General features: G+C 39.1%; 1 protein-coding gene across 3 annotated transcripts in view; it reads left to right on the forward strand.

Moving 5' to 3' along the window:
• Positions 1 to 3397, forward strand: part of LOC127374292 (C-terminal binding protein 1) — a 24349-nt gene extending 20952 nt beyond the window's left edge. For 2 of the 3 annotated variants that reach the window (XM_051419448.1, XM_051419447.1), the window contains one exon: positions 418 to 3397. In XM_051419448.1, coding sequence (XP_051275408.1) covers positions 418 to 613 — 196 coding nt within the window. In that variant the 3' untranslated portion in view covers positions 614 to 3397. The remainder of the gene's footprint in view (positions 1 to 417) is intronic. The other variant, XM_051419449.1, reaches the window with a different exon arrangement.
• The last annotated feature ends 16895 nt before the right edge of the window (positions 3398 to 20292 follow it).

The raw sequence follows: 20292 nt of genomic DNA on the forward strand, positions 1-20292 counted from the left end.
CACTACAGGAAATATGTGTTACAGGCTATATAAGGTAAACTCCACTGGTTATACACCTGGGAGGCCTGCTACTCAGCCTGTAAAAACAGTTGTATAATAATAATAATATAAAATCTGAGTTCATTTCTGCTGCTTTTATTTTAACCGTTTTTTTTTTTTAATCAAATCCCCCTATTTTTGCGAGGTGCAATACTCTGTGGTGCTTCAGTGTGCTATAGTACTACACCACCAAAGTAGTCTGTTTGTGTATCTTTTTAATTATAAATGTTAAAATTCAATTGGCTTGTTTTATTCTAATGTAGATCAACTGCAATGTGTTTGGCTTTATGATCAAAACAAGGTCACATGCCTGTAATTGTTGTTTCAGTTGTACTGTGATGACTCCGGTTTGAATCTCTCTCTGTCTCTCCTCTCCAGGTATCCCCCAGGAGTGGTGAGCTTGCCAGCTGGCGGCCTCCCGCCACCCGTTGAAGGCATTGTGCCCAGCGCCGTGCCCATCACACACACCCTCCCGCCTGCTGTCACACATCCTCCTCATGCCCCGTCCCCTGGACAAAATACAGTCAAGCCACCAGAGGGCGACAGAGAGCAGCATCCAAACGACCAACTGTAGCCACACACACACACACACACACACACACACACACTAACACAAACACACACACACACACGCTTGCCTGTGTTGTCTGGTGACCGGAAGAGGTTGGCAACTGGGATCATAGCGATAAGTTCCCTAGTGACAAGTTGTTATCAGACAGGTGTGTCAGATCGACAGGTTGAGGTCCCAATATGAATTGATTAACAACTCTCTGGCAATTGGTCCCCGGAAGCCAGCTCACACTCCAAAGAGGAAGAAGAAGAAGATGACGAGAGGATGGAAGAGGGTGATGAGGAGGAGTGGATAGCTGTCAGATGCTCTTATCAAAGAGCCAGACAATTGTCCTCTGCTCCAACCTGAAGTCCTGTAAAGATCCACAGGTTTATCGTCACATAACAACAACTACAGTATAGTCGACTTTTTAACTGTTTTCTCTGCCAGAAGTAAAAAACAAAACAAAAAAAAACTGTTGATTTGGGAAGAAAAAATACTGAATCAAATTCTGCTGTCTTAGACTGTAGTATGTCCAAAGTTAGAGGGGCCTGTTTCACGTCTTTCTCTCTTTTTCTGTGTCCTTTCCTTAGTTTGATGTACAAGCAAAAGTAGTAGGTTATGAAAGGAATGTAACCTGTCTGTGTACAGTTTTTAGACTTACGGCAAGAAGATACTGATATTTGTATTCCAGTCTTAAGAAAAACAAGGGTTCTGTGATCTCTATGTAGCCAAACTGGTTTGAGAATACAATATCTGTTTTTTTTTTGTTTTTTTATGTGTCCCCAAATGAATAAGCCCCCCAAAAAAGAGGCAGCTTTTTGCACACCATCTCAGGAAATGAAGTTTCCGCAGTTGGTAATATTATTTTAGAAGTTTTAGAAAATTCATTTTTATGCCACTTAGTGCTTTTGTTTTTCTACCTGCTTGCCTTTTTGTGTCCCGCTACATTAGAAAATGAACTTTAACGAGAGCTAAAGTTGATCTAATGTTTGCTTTTGTTTGTTTTGTTTACGGGGCATGTGATTTTGCTCTTGGGACTTGTGTAAATGTTTGACCCAGATCGAGGGGGTTGTGGGAGGAAAGGCTGTAGGGAGGTGGCATAATGGTATGCTTGGCTGGGACGACATCCTCCCTAGTCGTGAATTGAATTTACAAAATAGAGTTGTTGGATTAATTACTTTGAAGGACGAAGTAGGTTGCGGACGAGGCAATGCACTGACAGTTTGTAGCAGCTTACAGCTTCAGAAACAGTCTCATAAAAGATTATTATCTATGTTGTCTTCATGTCTAATGATCCAGTACTTCCACTTTTATGTGCATTAATTGTCCAGGTCATGGAACATGAACAGTTCAGCACACCAAGGTTTACAAATGATGCACAACATTGTTGAATCGGTGTGCTGCTTCATGCTGCTATATCAGTGTCTTACTGAAGTTGCCCTTCTAGCTATGGATCCATCAAAATCAGCCAACAGACTTGTGAAAACCTACATCAACAAATCTATCTATTTATTTATCTGCCAAAACTATTTCTGGTTCCTATCTGAAGTTAAAACTCACATGACATCAGTCATACCAAAATGTTCATAATTCTGATCTGCTCTCACATGGCTTGTCAGTTAGATCGAGGTGCTGAAAGAGGAATGATCTGCTTGTGAAAGCTTTTACAACGTGAGAGACGTCATTCATGCACAATAAACTAAAGACATTTTTTGATAGCATGTCGGAACGTACTGATTTCTCCAGTCTAGTATCCCTTTAACACTTCATGATGGGTCCTTCCTGAGTATACCGTTAGCCACCCTCTGTGGCCTCCGTGTCTATGTGTACATATGGTGTTCTGCCTGCCTGTGTCAATGTGACTTGGTTGTATCTGTGTCTAAAAAAACAGCACTGGGAGGAGGGGTGGTGGCTAGTACTTTTCCACAAGGCATCATTGCAAAGACTGCCATCTAAATACACAACTTAACGCTATGTAAAAAACCTAAAAATGTTTAGAACTAGACTTCAATCTAAGCTAGCAAACAAAGCCAGTAATGGATGCTTTTACTGGTTCCCACCATGTGAACAAGATGCTGATATTGTTAAATCAGTAGTAAAACATCTGAAACTGTTTTTCTATCTGGAATATTTATAACTAATTCCAGTTCATGTGTGGTTGATGTTAGCAGGCCAGCTAAGTGACGGTGCTTTTTGGATCCCCTTCTACCAGCAGCTGAGTAGTAAAAACAGTTCACTGTTGCCTACCTGGTCTTCTTCATGGTGAGGTAGTAAGAGTAGCAATCAGGGATGGAACTTTCACTAGCCATTGGTGAGTATTTTACAGCCCATGCTGAATCCGAAGGGGGTGTCTAGTGCAGAAGGTACTGAGGGGACATTTAAATATTACTGTCGGACTAGAGCCCCAAAATCCTGAAAGGAATGCTGGAATATTTTGAATTTTACTCTTGATCTTTCCTCACAAGATGCCTGACGTTATGTGGAGGAGAAACTCTTTGCATTAAGCTCTAAGCATTCCTCATTCAAACCGATGGGTGCCACAAGTAAAAACCACAGACTAGTTTTCAAAGTGTCAAGGTGCTCCCTGAAATTCCATCCCTGGTAGTAACACACAGTCCACTGTTGCCTACATTGGTCCCCTTTATGGTAAAGTAGTAGGCGTAGCAATATACAGTATACATATTCTATATTCTACAGTAAATATCATTATTTTTGGTCAAAACTGACAACCTGACAAAGATATGTTTGTGACTGTATGCATTTGTATGAATTATTTTAAAAGGAAATAAACTGTGGAAAGGTGAATCTTGTGTCCCATTCATCTCTAATCTTCATGTTTTGTATATAATAATATGACCTCACAGAAAGCTTCCTGTTAGCAAAGCCAGTTAAATTTGAATCACAGAGGTTTTATCACCAAAAGGTGCAACTAAAGTCCTTTCACAGTTACTTTTGTAGTTACTGCAGGTATACATTAGAGCTTGAGAGCCATGTGCTGTATCACTATTGCACACTATAAAATAATTCTCACCATTTTGGTAGCTAGTTTAAAAGAAACTGTTATGTACATTTTTGTTCTGTAACAGGAAATCATACAAGACACGAGGACAAATATCAGTCCAACTGTGACAATTTGAAATTTGAACACTTAACAAAGACAAAATGTTTCTCCAACTTAAACATTTTGCACGTTTTTCCAGCTGTGAATAGTTGACTTAAGATTTATTAGGACGTTGACATAAAATTAATCAGTAACTATTACATTCATGTTTGAAGCAAAAATGAAAGCAAATGCATTCGTTGAAATTATGCGTCTAGCTTTCTTTTTCTTACATTGTAGTAAATTAAACATCTTTGGGCTTTAGACTGTTGGTCGGACAAAACAACACACATGAAGATGTTACTTTGAACTTTAGGAAGTTGTGATGGGCATTTTTCCCCATTTTCTAATGTTTTATAGATCAAATGATTAATCAGTTAATCTAGAAAATAATCAGGAGCTTTATTGATACAAAAAAGATTAGTTAGTTCCAGCCTTAGAGCAAAGCTCAGCGTCTCCAGAAGATGTTATATGTACACTGACATTCTGCTAAATGTTGTGACTTCTTCAGTGTGAACACAGTACGTAGTGAAGTTCAAGAGTTTGCATCCATTAACTCAGAATATAAAGTTACTAGTTGATTCCAATAGATGTCACTAGTACAGCTGCAACAGTCACACTGTGGAGAAATGCATGCAATCCAGCTGTAACAACTGAATCTGCAATGGCTCTGCTACTTGCATCAGTTTTCTGGATGAATTTATTTCTATATTTCTCTTTTTGTGTTCGTCCAGACACATACAGTCCACCTGTGTCACATTAGTACAGTGGTTGTCAACAAGTTATTGACCGCTCAAACATAAAGCCTGGTGTCATAAAATCAGGGATCATACAATAAGCACAACATCCATAATATGGAATAATAATAAAGTATGGGATGATGTATGGAAATAATGAAGCTGCTTTGGTTAATACTGTGGATGATCCAGAAGAGGACTCAATATTAACATTACCGGCACCAAACCAGCTCTGCCAAAGATTTAAAGGCCTCGAGATGAATCAAATGTAATCCAAAACACTGAAATTGTTGGACTGAACAAAGGAGAACTCAGATTGTCTTCCAATTTACATATCTTTCCTATTGGATATTTACACTGAGGGAATCGATTGGATAAGGTCTGATTCTAGTTAGAAAAGACTTGTTTCGTTCAGTCGAAGGAAAGTGAAGTATCCTGGATGCGTGATGAAATGTATCTCCATTCAACACAGAATGGAAATCCACTGAATCATAAGACTAAACTTAAAAGATACCTCTGTAAATATAGACTATATTACATTATGGTTTACCTATTTGACCTGAACTGGACTAAAGTTTTTTTTCCTGTTGAAATAAGATACAATATAAATATACCAGAATCTATTCAGCAGTTACAAGTTCAAATTCTGCTGTATCCGTCTATCGGAGGAATAGAAATGGTTGTTAGCTTAATGCTGCCAATCATGTGACACTTCATCTTGAACTGACTATAGCTGACTTCGGACATGGGACATGGAAAGACCTCTACTACATCCCTTTGTCTTACTTTTTCTCTTAATCTATCTCTCTTTTATTCCCTACATACCCCCAAATCTCTCTTTCTCTTTGTCCCTTCCTCTTTGCTCTCTCTCTCTCTGGTTCATCCATTCAAGGTTATGGCCACTGGAACAGGCTCTCCAGCAGCTGGAAACTCAAGATGGTTTAATCTAAACCTCAGGAACCAGGATGGGAACCAGATGTAGTAAAAAAAAAAAAGAAAACAAGCAGAGGGCACATTTTATTCAGCTAGCATGCGGACCTCCGAAGGGCACTGTGCAAAGGAGAGGAAACATTTTCAAGAGGCTGCTGGAACTTTTAGGGAGGAAATAAGAGTCTGCTTATGCCTCAAGACCAAATGTGTTAGTAGCGACCCCCATCAGGCTTAAATTCAAATATTAGAGACATTGCACAAAACCCTCAATAGGTTTTAAACAGTTCCATCTTCCTTTTGAGTATTGCCCAAGCTTGAAGATTTAAGAGATGTTGGCTTGTTAGAAAAGAGGAAAACTCAGGGAAAGGACAGCTGAATGACTAACGCTCTCCACTTCTTCAGGAAATACTATTGAGCTGCCCTTGGGCAAGGCAGTTAACGTTGATCCATGTTATAGCATAATTCTGTTTTACAGGGTTCAAGTGGAAGAGTGAAGCTTTTTTCCTTGTCAAAGCCTTGGCTGTTGGACAAGACAGCCTGAGGCATGAGGGGAACAAAACCCTGTAAGTTTAAATAAAGCAGCTCTTGTAAGTGGACAGAGGACAAGTGAGGCCTTTTCCAAACAGCGAGCTTGTGAAAAGCTGATGGCTGGTGGAAAAAGTGGCTGATGGTAGAAATTAGGTAACTCCATTTTGCCTTTTTGCCACTTCAACTTAAAATATAAAAATACACTGGCTTTGTTTCTCCAGATCTTTCTAGGTTTTATTGCTCTGGTCTACTGGCCTTTTACACCACTAACAAGATATTTGAAAGAATGAATATTTGTATCTGAGGTTTGGTATACACAATTACTATGTTTTATTAGCTTTTATTGTTTGAGGTGCTTGTAACAGACTCGCCGCATGATGGCTTAACTACCACATTTTCATTAAACAGTCATCAAACCAAGATTTCCGTTTAGGTTTAGAATAAATGTCTGTATCCTGTGTAAAAGTGTGTCATTCACCTGCTGCATATTGCTTGTTTAGTTTAGGACACGTGGGCCTGCTTTGTTCGCAAATATGATTTCTAACCATTGGTGTAATATCAGTAAGCCTGAATTCTACAGGCAAGTCTGCTGTTAGCTCATTTCTGAGCAGTAAAACAACCCCTACAACGGAGGATGTCAGTGTCGCAGACTGAGATAAGAAGTTGTTTTGGAGAGGAGACAGAAGCAAACACCTCTTACTGATTACAACAGTAGAAGCATGCTGGTATGGGCTTAGTTTCGTCCCTTGCAGCAACAGCACCAAAGGTTAAAGGAAAAGTCTGGCGTCATTCTATAAGTTTCTAACAGTCAGCAAACTCCACAAAGACCACAATCCTGTCTGTGCCACAGACAGTGCTGGTGATTTTGGTGTCTTCATTGGATTTGATGACCAGAACAAAATCACAGAATATTGCCAACCTTATGTCAGTTCCCTCTCTCTCCCCCCTTTCCTGTCTATCTTCAGCTGTCACTATCCATTAAAGGCAATAAAAGCCCGAATAACAGAAAAAAAGAAAAGAAATTCAATGTCATTTAGGATAAGTTATGTAATTCTGATGTTTGCATTGTTCACAGTGGTTGATCTGTTGTGCCTGATATTTTCCATTTGATGTGTTTCAGATTATTCTTCAGTATAAATGTTTATTAGTATATTGGGTACTGATGGTTCCATATTTCAATATTATTTATATACCTAGTTTTTGGTCCATTTTATAACAAATATCTATTGACTGGAAGGTCAAGATAAGACACTAATATGCCATGGAACGCATAAGCCTTGATTTCCTTTCAAAGGGGCAGTAAAGGAAGGGTTAGAGTTTGATAGCTTACTTGTCAACCTGTGGGTCTCTGTTGAATTGTGTTAAGCATCCACAACCTGCTGAATGCAACTGCTACCAGTTCACTGAGTCATATATATATATATATATATATATATATATATATTAAAGCTGCTTTTTTATTGTATGACTTTAATTTTTAGACCACACACTTAGATAACTTATGATGTGTAAATTCCTTGTTTTGTACGGCCTCTGAAAGTGTGTGTTTGCCTGAGGTGGGTCCAGGCTTTAACAGATGAACTGGTTGATGATGGACATGGAGGAAATGGGCGGATTTTCACACTTCCTCTTTGCATCCCGCTTGCCTCACCCCCTGCTCTTCTCACCTTTCCTCTCACATCTCTTCTCACCTCTCTGTGGTTTCTTCCCTCCTGCCATTTTTTCTCTTCTGCTTAATATTCTGTTCTCCTCTTCCCCAACTGGGCACAGTCCAAAAAGCCCAACAAAAGATTATTATCCACAAAAACGGGGTGGAATACAGTGGCCGCCCTAACACTAAGAAGGTGAGCTACCCTGCTGAGCTGAGTTCCCCACCAAATGCAGGATTTCCATTAGCATTTGTTTCAAAGAAGGTTTCAATATCCAGTGGGTCCACATACTGTTTCACAGGGCCCTTCCACCCTGCCAAGAAAAATGTCTGGTGGTTAATAAACACCAGACACGTGCTTGTAAATGCTGGCTGCTGCCTGCAAGGTGCCAACTCCATTGGCTGTTTTGGCAGGTCACCATTACTTTGTTGGTGGAAAGCAGAAATGGTGCACTTCCAAATTGTCTGCTATATTGTCTCAATTTATCAATTTTTACAATGACAACTGGCCACCACTGTGTCACACTTGTAGAAAATGTTTTGTGATATTACAGCCAAGCTTCATCATTAAAATGGATTGTAAAATGTCAACAACAGATGGGGGTTAGCTTGAAAAAAACACTTTTTTTGAGCACTGACTAGCTTTTGCAGCAACCGTTGCCAAAATGATGATATGGGGATACAGCAGAAAGCTCCTGCAAGAGATTGTCCATTTGCAAGAGAGATTTAAACCCTTTGACTGCAGCTGTCGGCCATAACGCCAAACATGCAGGGTTTTGTTGATTTTATGCCTCTGAATGCCTCATTCAATATCTGTGGTTTTAACAAGTCAAAAAGACTGGCTCTAACTCCAGAGCCGGGTCTGTTAAAGTAGATTATATTGTTATCTCTGGCCTAATGGGTTTTGTTAGACCCATACAATGCTGGAAGACACTGCAATAGTTTAAAATAAACAGACTGCTGGATAGAGCCCGCGCTGCAGGAGAAACCGCAAGGAATCGAATGAGAAGACAAAGATTATGAGAAAGACAGCTAAAGATACAAACAGAAAGGAGGGAGAGAAGATAGAAGAAGAGAAGAAAGAAAATGAGAAATGGAGAGGGATTGAGATGAAGAGGCGAAGTCTAAGTCTTTTCTGTTTTAATATTGCAGAAAAACACCATTTAAAAATCTAAAAATCTAAAAATCTGCTTCTTTCCTTCATTCTGTTTACGTTTTAGAGTCCTGGTCACGTTTTCACATTTTCCTTCAACGTGTTGTGTTGTGTGTGTGTGTGTGTGTGTGTTTACGTGTGTTTCCCAAACAAGTCTGTGAAGGTGCTGACCCAGTTTCTGCAGCCAGGTTTCTGGGGCTTTCTGTGGGTTTTTTTCACTGAACCACATGTGTCTGAGGTGGGAGGAGCTGACACTTGACAGATGCCATGTGGTTTACATAAACACACACATGGAGGAAAACACACGCAGGTAGATGTAGGACTACATGCATGGACACATATACACACGATATTTATTGATATAGATGGTCGACAAAATACAAGAAACACTACTTCCATTTCTATTAGTTTTTCCAGGTACTGCTAAGTCCCTTTCCTTGTGCTGGTTCTGGGATTTTGCTGATGCTTTACAATACAAAGGTCTATACATCAATTTATACTACACCCAATGTGGCAGGTAAGATCCGGAGGTCAGACGCCCCATAAAGGGACTGAAGTCAACACATAACAAAGACGGGGCATGCCAGAAATGACCTGGTTTATACAATGTCTCATCCAATCCAATCTGAAATGGTTATAGCTGGTTAGAACTACCACCCTCAGAGACAGGGTGAAAATCTGAGAGAGGGCAGAGACACAATCATGGTACAGGAGGAACGGTGCATACTTTTGGTCCTCCAATGAGGCACTCTTCAATGAAAAAGAGTGACAAATGGCAGCTCAAGAAAGCAGTCTAAACCCTGTTTACTTTCTCGCAGCACGCCCGGTCTATTGCTACACAAAGTGGACTTGCTTGTAGGATTTCTGGTTTGGTGGTGGGAAGGTGTGCGTGAGCAGGTTTCAGTCGCTGCTCAACGATCCAATAAGCAACCTAAGTGACTCATTTTCAAAAAGGATTGGTCAAATTGCTCTACAGACAAAAACTGATGCCAATAAAATCATTTACAAATCGCAAATATGCAAAAATAGTACGGAACTAAATCAATGAATGGTTGCATAAACATTTGGTCGTACATTTGTCTTCTGTGAACCTTTCTTGGGTTGTTAGTCGGTTGAGTGGCATCATGTCGGAAACAATAAACATTGTTGTTGTTTCTGCACTGTGGCCCTGTCACGTACACTATTATGATTATTTTTGTCTAAAAACAAATGAAATTCTGTTTGTAGACCAAACAGAAATACAACCTGAAACTGGCAGTTCTTGTGAAACATCTTTAGTTTATCCACACACAACAGAAAACCTCCTGCCAGTGACAGGGGGGTATTAAAAGTATACGTGAGGTTTAAAGACATTTTAGATGCTCATTTGACATACTCGCATCTTAACCAATGTCCCCATACCAGCCTGTTTTCACAGGTTTTCTTTGTATTTCCAAAGTTCAACTTAATCCCAACCGGGATATTTCCAAGAAACATTTAAACCTCTGCAGAAGAGTCCAGTATTGTGTTTAAACAAATCAAGAGTAGCATTCTTCTCAGAATCAGTGGAGAACAAATTCACATCATATGGCAGTCCTTCATTCAGTCTTAGATTAATAACAGCCTGTTTTCCAAACGCTGATCCAGGAAGCTTTTTGAGGGAAGACTCCTTCACATGACTTAGCGTTAAGACCAATGCAGATGATCTTGCATATTATATACACAGGGAAATGCAAAACAGACAGAAAGGCAAGCAGCCAGGATAAATGTTAGCATGTCAGTAACTGTAGAGATCCACGATTATGCACCTATCCTGCAAGTGTACTGCAATGGGACCTCTTCAGACGGATTATTGAAGCAGGTGCATTACAGCATGCAGAGTCAATAAAAGATAAAAAAGGTCTTATTGCAGCAGCTAAATGTAAGTTTGATCAAGTATTTCATCAACACTAACTGTACCACTATCTGTACACTTCACCTATCACATGATTTGGCTTTGACAGATGCACAGATTGATGCAATCTGTCAGTAAGGGGCACAGCAGAGTTGTTGTCACAGGGAAAACCAATAACTTCGCAGTTATGGTAAGGTTTCCAACTACTAGGCCAGTCTGCAGGCCAGATGTACACATCGTCTTGTACAGAACAGATGACTGTGTTAAACATCTTTCTCCAAGTTTCTATCTGGGTCAGTCTTCTGGTTTAATGACTGCCAAATGGAGAAAGTTCCTGCTTTTCTCTAACAGGGAGATGCTGTAACATCGATGGGTGCAATGATGCAGCAAATACCTTGCATATGTCGTGCATGAGGGTGAATTTACTCAGAGATTGCTTTTCAATACAAAAGATTTTAGTTAGCGATTTACTTGGAGAAAGCCTGGAGGCTGAGGAACTAGTCCTTTATCAGGACAAACTCTGGGCTTGTAGCATTCATTTCTATAAATAATGCTAGGACTGATGTTTTTCTTTTACAGTTGGAGGTTATGTTTAGAGTAAGAACTGTGTTTAAGAATATAGAACAACGTAAACACGTTACAGTTTTAGTATTTCTTCTGTGTGAAGAGCACAATTGTCTTTGAGAATGTTACTTACAGCATTTCATTATGTGCAGATAATTAGTTACTTTTTTTTTTAGGAGAGACAGGAGTGATTCATTTGGCCTCCTATCATACAGATAATGAACTCTCCAGGGGGGGAATTTTAAATGAGTGTGAACATACACCAAGGATATTTCTGGAGATATTCACAGTCAGATATGTTAGACCAAAACTATACCCTTTAGCAAAATGTGCATCTTAGCAAACATGCAGTGCACTTACACCTAAATGTGAGCACACAGCTGCCATTTAAAAAACATTGTGTGGTTCTGCCTTCATCTTTTATTTCTGCCTTCATTAACCTCTCAGCGTGTCTCAGGCACACAAAGAGAGAAAGAGGCAGAGGTGGTAAGTCTTCCTCCCAATCGCCATAAGCTGTCAGATTTCTGGTTAGCAGTTCTCACATTCCTCATCATTATTTCATGAGAGAAACCTGAGAGACACCAGCTGGCAAGGCCATTTACACAGATTACTTTGCACTAACTACTCACACCTATGAAAACAAAGTGTGGCTCTAATTACCCTGTCAAGACGTCACAGGAAACCAGGGCTAGGAAGAAACGGATTATGGTGTTACAGTATTCTCATTAAATAATAATAACTCTTATCTCACTTTTTCTCTCTTTCACAGATACAAGTCTAAGTATATCAAGATTCCAGTTACTTAGACTTTTGCTAGAATAAATGAATAATAATCTTACTTTTGTGTAGTGTCACAAATACAATATAAAATCACACTATGCACTTGAAATGATTGTTGATGATTATACAAGATGAGGAATTGGTTCATAATAATTCATAATACGCAAGGCAGGGAGGGAGGCAAGTTCGAAATCAAACACCTGATTGATATGAAAGCATGTAGGTAGACCATGGCGAAAACTACATCAGCACCTTCAATCTACCTTTGTGTATGACACGTGCTTTATAAATAAAACTGCCTTACTTTTATTTATTAATCAAAGTGGCTTTAAATACTGAGTTGTTAAAGCTTGAAGAAGTTTTTGTCACTAAAAATAACAAAAAATGACAGAAGTGTGCACATTCAGTATTCCTATTCGCGCTGATAAATACTCTACAGTTTCAAACTCACTTTTTACTCTATTTTCTTTGCACTTTCCTCAAATGTCAACATGAATCAAGGCTAATGCTTTTTTGGCACAAAGATGTCTCAGTAATACTTAAAAAGGTTACAAAAGAAATTGGCCAGAACCAACTCTGGCAGTATTGCACCCACAAAAAGAAAGTAAATTTACCTCAAATGTCCGGGGCATTCTGCAGCTAAGAGGGGAATCGTATTGCTAAAAGGTCATGTGCTCAAATCTCTAATCAAATCTTTGACACCTCAACACCCTCTATACCTTAGTGTCTTATTGCATTGTTCACAGTGCTCCAGTTGATCTACACTGACACAAAGTATTACAGTGAAACAATACATTAATGAACTCCCCAGTAAAAGGTTCAGTTTTATCAGCAGGCTTCTGTGCTCCCTCTGATCTTGAATTCCCTGTACTGAAGTAAGGCTAATACATTTCTGGTTATACATCCTAATTTAACATTTACATACAACATGAAATATTTTTGTATTAGGCTGCATGCACGTGTGTTTTTTGATATAACAAAACTACAACCACACTGTAGGCACAGCTGTGCATTGAGCTGAAGCCTAACATCAGCATGGCAAAATATATTGTTTGAAGTTATTACAATTCACCTGAAGGGACATTAATGCATGTGCAAAATTCTATGGCATCCATGCAATAGTTGATAATCAATGAAATGTACTGGAAAGGTAGATGGAAAAAAAAAAACTTTTTTATAACCAAGAGTTCAAAACTATCTATAGATGCCTACCGGGAATAACACACACACACACACACACACACACACACAGAATTACAGTACATATAAATATAAAGCTGCATTGGCCACTTCTCTGTCCCTCCAAGGAGCCATACTGTCGCCCAAACAACTGTCAAGAGTAACAAGCTTTAAAAATGATAGTTGGGGCTTTTAAAGCTTCCTTTAGTAATACATACTATAAATACATCTACATATACACACACTATAAAACACTATAAATAAAGTCTATGATTCGGCCACAGGCATTTTTATGTTAAATGTTACAAACTAAATTATAGTGAATGTGGTCTACTGTCACTCAAATGCCTTTACTGCTCCGTTGTACCTCCTGAGGTAGCACTGAATGTCTTGAGAAATGTCACCAGCACAAATCCCATTATATTTACTGGCCCTGGCAGTTTTGGTGACTGTGATATTGACTCACACCTGCTTTGACACAATCCACGTACAGTATGTGTATGAACTGTCTCGAAGCTCAGACAATCCCGCTTCAACCCATCCAAATCTTTGACGGCAGAAAGCGATTTATTGGGTGAGCTGAGTGAAGGATTAGAAGTTTCACCTGGATTCACCTGGTCAGCCAGTTTCATGGAAACAGCAGGTTCTCCTGATAGACTCTTCTGCATTTGGTGTATGGCTGTGTTCTTAGGAATCGCAGGATTTCTGGAAAGCGGAGCAGCATTAACGGTTCCTCAGAGAGGGACAGTAAATCCCTGAACAGAGAGGGACACCAGAAACACAAGATAAATTTCCTGGCTGCCTCGCCGAAAGCTGATAAGGTGTGTGAGTGTGTGTGACAGCTTCTAGTGTGTCAGAATACTTTAAGTGTGTGCTTGTATGTGCTGGGCGTATTAAAGTCTCTTGTGTCTTGTCCTGCAATAATGCAGTGAAGAAATGTCTGTATTTTTATGGGACTTCATGACTGTGTGTGAATGCGTCTGTACTTCTTCTGCAGTGCAATTCTCCCTTCACATAATAACAAAAACAGAAAGTCTATAAATTCTTCTTTCTGCAGACATCTGGTCTAATATCAAACCACATCTTCACTCAAGGTTTCTGTATGTGTTCTTGCATTTTTATTCATCCTGTTCTTTATTCATGAGCGCAGTCGTGTCACTGAGTGCATGAAAAGTGCGTGATATCCATTGTTTTGCGTGCATGGTACTTCGCCCAATGTCATCTGAGTGTTAGTGTGTATTCCAGTTACTTCAACAGCCGTCAATCAGGCTTTCATTTGCAGAACTAACTGGCCGGAGTTTCATATGCCGCCAGGGAATTTGAGACAAATCATCACTATCCAAGTGTTGTTATGCAACGCCGCAGTCTTGTGGAAATCTTACATTTTCTATTTTGGCTTTCGCTTCATTTTCACCTTAACTTTAAAGCTGACATCATCCTCCAACATGCTCAGGGAGTGAGATGACCTTTATTTCTGTGGAAACCATTCAAAGCCAATTGTAGACTTTTTTGTGAAAACTGTTGGCGTCACCTGGAAAATGAAAATCGGTTTTCTCTTTCTCCTGTGCTGCAAAAACTATCCATCTTGACAAGTCATTCAGTGTAGTGTTGAGTCTTAAAATCTTATTTCTCCAAAATCTGCCAGAGGGGTGAGGTCATTTGACTAAAGCAAACTGGCTTGTTTAAGCAATTTTCAAGTGATGTTATCTTGATACCTCTGGAGTGATATCATCCCTATTTCGTAAATCGTCACTTTTTTAAAAACATTCTTTGGACTGTGTTGGGAACCAGTGAAATTATCTCACATTTTCACGTTTTTTTTTTTCAAGGAACACAACAGTTTAAGATGGATGTTTTTTGCGGGGTGAAAAGTATACGTCTTGAGAGATTTGAGGTTTTCTTTTGACTGCAGTGATAATTTAATATCCTCCCCTGTCTCTTCATTTCCAAAATATTAGTAACTCATCTGCATCAAAGCCTGACAGCTGGACGGACTTTTGTCCAACAGATTTCTCTTCCAACAATCACAATTCAAGTAGAGAACCTCACATTGGCCTGTTTTTCAGTTGTGGGTATCCTCAAGTATTTCATTTAATTTTTTAATATGGACAAATGGACAAATGTTCCTAGCACACATCTGGCTATTTGTTACATCTCCTGTTCTTCAAAATGTAATTTTTATCTAAACCTAGTCTCAGAAACACTGATGAGTCTAAACACAAGATGTTTAGTGTTACCGGTTGCTACAGTCTGATACTGTAGCTCCACTACCACAGTGCTCACAATATTAACTTCCTGTTCGTGAGCTGCTCAGTTTTGGAGACTATCCATGCATGATTATCACAGATGTTACATTTCAAATCTGGCTCCTTTATTTTTGCTGTTGTTTTTTCACCATTTTAACCCTGTTTTAACAGCTGATTTAAAAGGAAAGATTGTATATGTCAGCAGGATACACAGCGATACACACTGGGTATCAATGCTGTTTCTGAATAAAAACTAATGACAGTATTTTTATTTACCTGTGATTACCCCGACCCCAGCTTTATTCTACTCAACAGACCATTTGAAGGATCTGTTTCTTTATTGATGTTGACTCTTGCTAGCGTCCCATCATCAAATACAAGGCAAAACATGTAAATTCCTATACTTGTAACCTCTGATGGATTTACAATACAGGTACATGACAACATGACAGAGTAACAACTTCCCATCCATTTATAGCATAAGTGAAAAAACTGAGTGAGCCACCATCACTGTGTGTGTGTGTGTGTGTATGTGTGTGTGTGTGTGTGTCCTATACTATGCAGAGCCGTAAGCTCCTTCCAACAGCCAAAAGTGATGTTACACATAAGGGACGCATTAGGAAATATGGTTGGTCATTTGCATTACTTTCACTAACAGACATTGCTTGATGGTTCATCCTGGTTTAATTAAATCGTACTTTAAGTTTTATCCAAAGCCACCCATAGCTCAAGTTATTTTATTTTGTTAAATCTAAGTACTATCTAACCCTTACTGTGATAATGGTGTTTATAATTCATATTATTGTCACACACTGTACTTCTTGGGTGGCGGAGAAACATAATCATCATTATTTGGATGTGAAATGTGAGTAAAATATGTTTTTGAGGCATTATCAGCGAGTCAAGACCCTCACCATCTGAAAACTGAAGGTCAATGTTAAATCCACATGAACAGACCTGACAGGTGTGTTTTCACTAACTCCATAAGCCTGTTTGCATCAAAAGGTTACATTTATTAGTATGATCACAGCAGTGACAAACATCTGTAATAGCTCACAATGGAAACATTGTAACAGCCAATAACAATATGATATAATTGAGATGCTTATTGAAAATCTTCAGATACATTGAATGGAAATGTCTGCGTAGAGTTTAAGTGTTTAACCTATTACCTTTACTGTTCTGCGTTATAGCTTTGTTTAGACCTTGATGTCAATAATTAGCCTCAATCCTCAGACCAGCATTTAATCATCATGTAGAAACAAACTCTAGTCAAGGCCTCTGTGTACAGTACATTCGAAGCCCTGATCGTTTTAACACATCTTATTCAGAAAAAGCAATGCTATCAGTTTCGATTACATAATCAGAATTGATGAGAAAACAGAAAATACCCAGAATATGTTGTAAAACCATTAAAGTGGCCGGTTTGTAACTTATTCTGATTACATGCTGGGTTTTGGATTTGTTAGGTCTGTCGGGGGCCAACTGTAAACCTGTTTTAACCTTAGTAAACTACTGTACTACTACTCTTCTGAGGGGTAGAGTAAAAGTCTGGTTATTGAATGGATTTCTATGAAGAGACATTTATTTTCCCTTCAGAATTAGTTGTTATAACTTTGGTGATCCCTTACTTTTACACATCTCATCTTTGTGAGCTCAAGTAGCGTGCACAGCTGCCGCAATGACTGACTTCTTAAAAACAAATGACAATCTAAAGTTCAAATTCAGGTAAGCAAACAGACAAAAAAACAAACCTGGGACTCTCTTTTCTCGTGTGACTGAATGTCTGTATGCTGTCGTATCGTATTTGAATCAACATGTCCAAATCTCTATTCATACCCATCCTCAATGTCAACAATAAGCCACGCACATATCAAAATCCTGTACATCAAAGCCAAACGTGAACATGGAAAGAAACACAAACAAAACTCTCAAAGCAACTGGAGTGTTTGACAGTACTGAATATCTACAGAGGAGCACACCATTGTCTCATTTGATGTCTTAGTTTATTATATTTAAACTCTCTACATGATTTCTTTTTACATTCATGTTGTTTTTTTTAAATGCATTTTAGGCCCTCAGCAGCTTTACTCTTAGTTGTGGTTATGCAAGTGCAATAACCCTTATTTATGGGTGTTTGGGGTTTGTTTTGACACTGAAGCACAGATGTACTAGTGTGTATCCAGCAGTGAAATTTATGGGCCTAGTCTGTCACTGTCTGGCAGTGTTCTGGTTCAGGAGGAATGTTTTGTCTGTCTGCATTGCTTTCAGCTGAAAGGAGAGGTGAGATATTGACCAGGATTCAACATCTTTCTGATTATGTTGCAACGCATGGTGACATGCCCAGCAGAAAGATCACCTTGTACCCAACAAGTTGCATGTTTGATTCCCCAACAAACATGTGTCCTTGCACATGTGACTGCATTTACAACACAGACACTGTGCAAGCAAGGGTAGGTGCTAAAGATGAGAGTGTGAGCTCTTTGCCTCAAAATACATCTAATGCTAGCTTCAAGGTATATTGTGGTATTTGACAATGGCAATATCGGCTCCTCGTAAACAGGATAATAATAATAATAATAAAAGGAAAATAATGGAAAGTGCAACTGGGTTGGTTGCTGAAAGAATACAGTTACAACTGCAGCATTTCAGATTTGTACCAAAATTAGAAGTGTGTTAAGATTTTCAGGAGGAAAGCCAGACTTTCAAATACTTCTTATTTCTGTCCCCAGCACAGAATGAATCATCGAGTGCGAGGACGAGTGTGTTTTTTGTGGCAGGAGTCGAAATATCAGAACTTAATAAATTCAGCACTTAGAGGTCAGATTCTCACTCCAGTTCCAAAACATCATTTTTAGCTATTTTACAATTAGCCAGGGTTAGGGTTAGTTATACCAGAGTAAAATTCTAAATGTTTGGAAACAACCTGTTTCATACTTCACAAAATAACACCTGGGAGCTTTCCAGGGTAAACACAGTCTCCTATTGACTATGGATCAACTCCACCAGACCAGTGGGGACTAAAATGCTTCGGTTGCTTAGGGAGTGGAAACTTTTGTTCATTTTTCTTCTTAACTCTGTCCAGGATGTAAATTAGTGACTTTCCAGGCACAAGCTTGATGCTCTGACCTCAAGGCTACTGGGTTTATAGGACTTTCTAGAATCAGTGATACAGTCAAACCCATAATTGATTTCTTTAGTGTAACCTAAAAAAACCATTTGTTTTATACAATGTAGTCAATAGCAGATGAATGTGTTTATTTTGGAAAGATCCCAGGAGTAAATGTGTGGAAATATGAAGCAGGTTGTTTGTTATTGCTTCAGTAATTCAATCCAAAATATTTGTGATTGAAATTGCTATTGTGCAACGTTTTTCTGTCAAAACATCCATCTGTGTAGCAGAGTATCAGAAATCCAGACCAGATTTGAGAAAATCTGACATGTTTATAACATGTTTATCGCAGTTGTTCACACTGACGGTGCCAATAATGTCTGTTCAGAAAGGAATTAGGGCTTTGATAGTGATGCAATAGATTTTTTATTATTTAATTTTTTATTGCACAACACTGTCTTTCTGTAGTTCATCATCACGTCAATCGACTCTCACAGCAGCAACATGTCGAGGGTGGCATGCTTCAGCTTTGTATGAACAACTGGCCAACAAGATGAAAAAGCCAGACTCCATTTAATTGGGACTTTACATCCCATGCTTTCTTTTAAAACATTTTTTTTTTTTTACAATGTGTCAATACCACAGCCCTCGGGCCTTAATGCTTAACTGTTGCTCCCACTTCCTCCCTCATTTGGATCTCCCTGTCTCTCCATCCAGACGTGTCAACAGAACACACAGGGAGAAAACTGAAACCGGCTTTATCACAGTTTTCTCCTCCTGTGGAAACACATTTTGGCACTTTTGCAACCCGACAAAATTGGACCACACCATGTCACGGACGGAGCACCATATTTCAAGTCAAAACTTTGAAGAGTGAAACCTGCACTGCAGCACAAGACTACTGTGCTGGAAAACTGATCTCTCATTTAATGTTTTTTTTCTTTCTTTTTCCTTTTTTTTGTTTGCGAAGGGGCCCTGTAAATCATGTCCTTTATACCTCCGGCCGGGGGTTCACCGCCTCACCGCAGGGTGGGTGGAGAGCATGATGGGAAAAACATGATGGGATCTCACTTTAGTGGGTCAGAGAGAGAGAGGAAGAAAAAGGGCAAAAGAGAATGAGGGGCTGTGAAGGAGGTAGGAGGAGCTGTCTAACCTGGATGAGAGAGGGACACAGAGACAGTAGGGGGTGAAAATATTGAAATATAGTCAGACGGAGAAAGAGAAATAAAGACAGAAGAATATGAAGACATAAAACTGCAGAAACGGCAATAAAAATCAGATTCCCTATTTCAAAACATTTTTAAGCAACCGGCAAGATTGAGACCAAAATCCACACTGGACATAAAAACAGACTAAAAGCAATACAAAATTGAAATACGTGATACAAATGATAGGCCTCTTCATTTATTAGCACGGGGAAAGAAAAGGGAAAGGCTGCGGTTGCAGATATTTTATAGATTGTTCAAAGACAATCCAATCAATTTTTATCAAAACACACAGTACAAAATATTTTGTTCTTGCTCCTCGTGGAAGTTTAACTGGCCATTGTCCACCATTTTAAATATTTAGCTGATGTCCTTTTCTACAGGTAATAATCAATGCATTGTAGGGCTGGACCAGAATTTTTGAGTATTTGGATATGTGTTCGTTAGGCAGATATTTAGTTTTTAAATTCTGAGATTTTTATATATTTGTACACACACTGTATCATAACGCACACCGCTGCACGCACGCACGCACACACACACACACACACACACACACACACACACACACACACACACTGGCTTGCCCTGCCCCGCCTCTTTCTGTTTCTCTCTTCCTGTATCACACATATGTGTCTGCTCTGT

The sequence above is a fragment of the Dicentrarchus labrax genome, unplaced genomic scaffold, assembly GCF_905237075.1.
Source record: "Dicentrarchus labrax unplaced genomic scaffold, dlabrax2021, whole genome shotgun sequence".
NCBI lineage: Eukaryota > Metazoa > Chordata > Actinopteri > Moronidae > Dicentrarchus > Dicentrarchus labrax.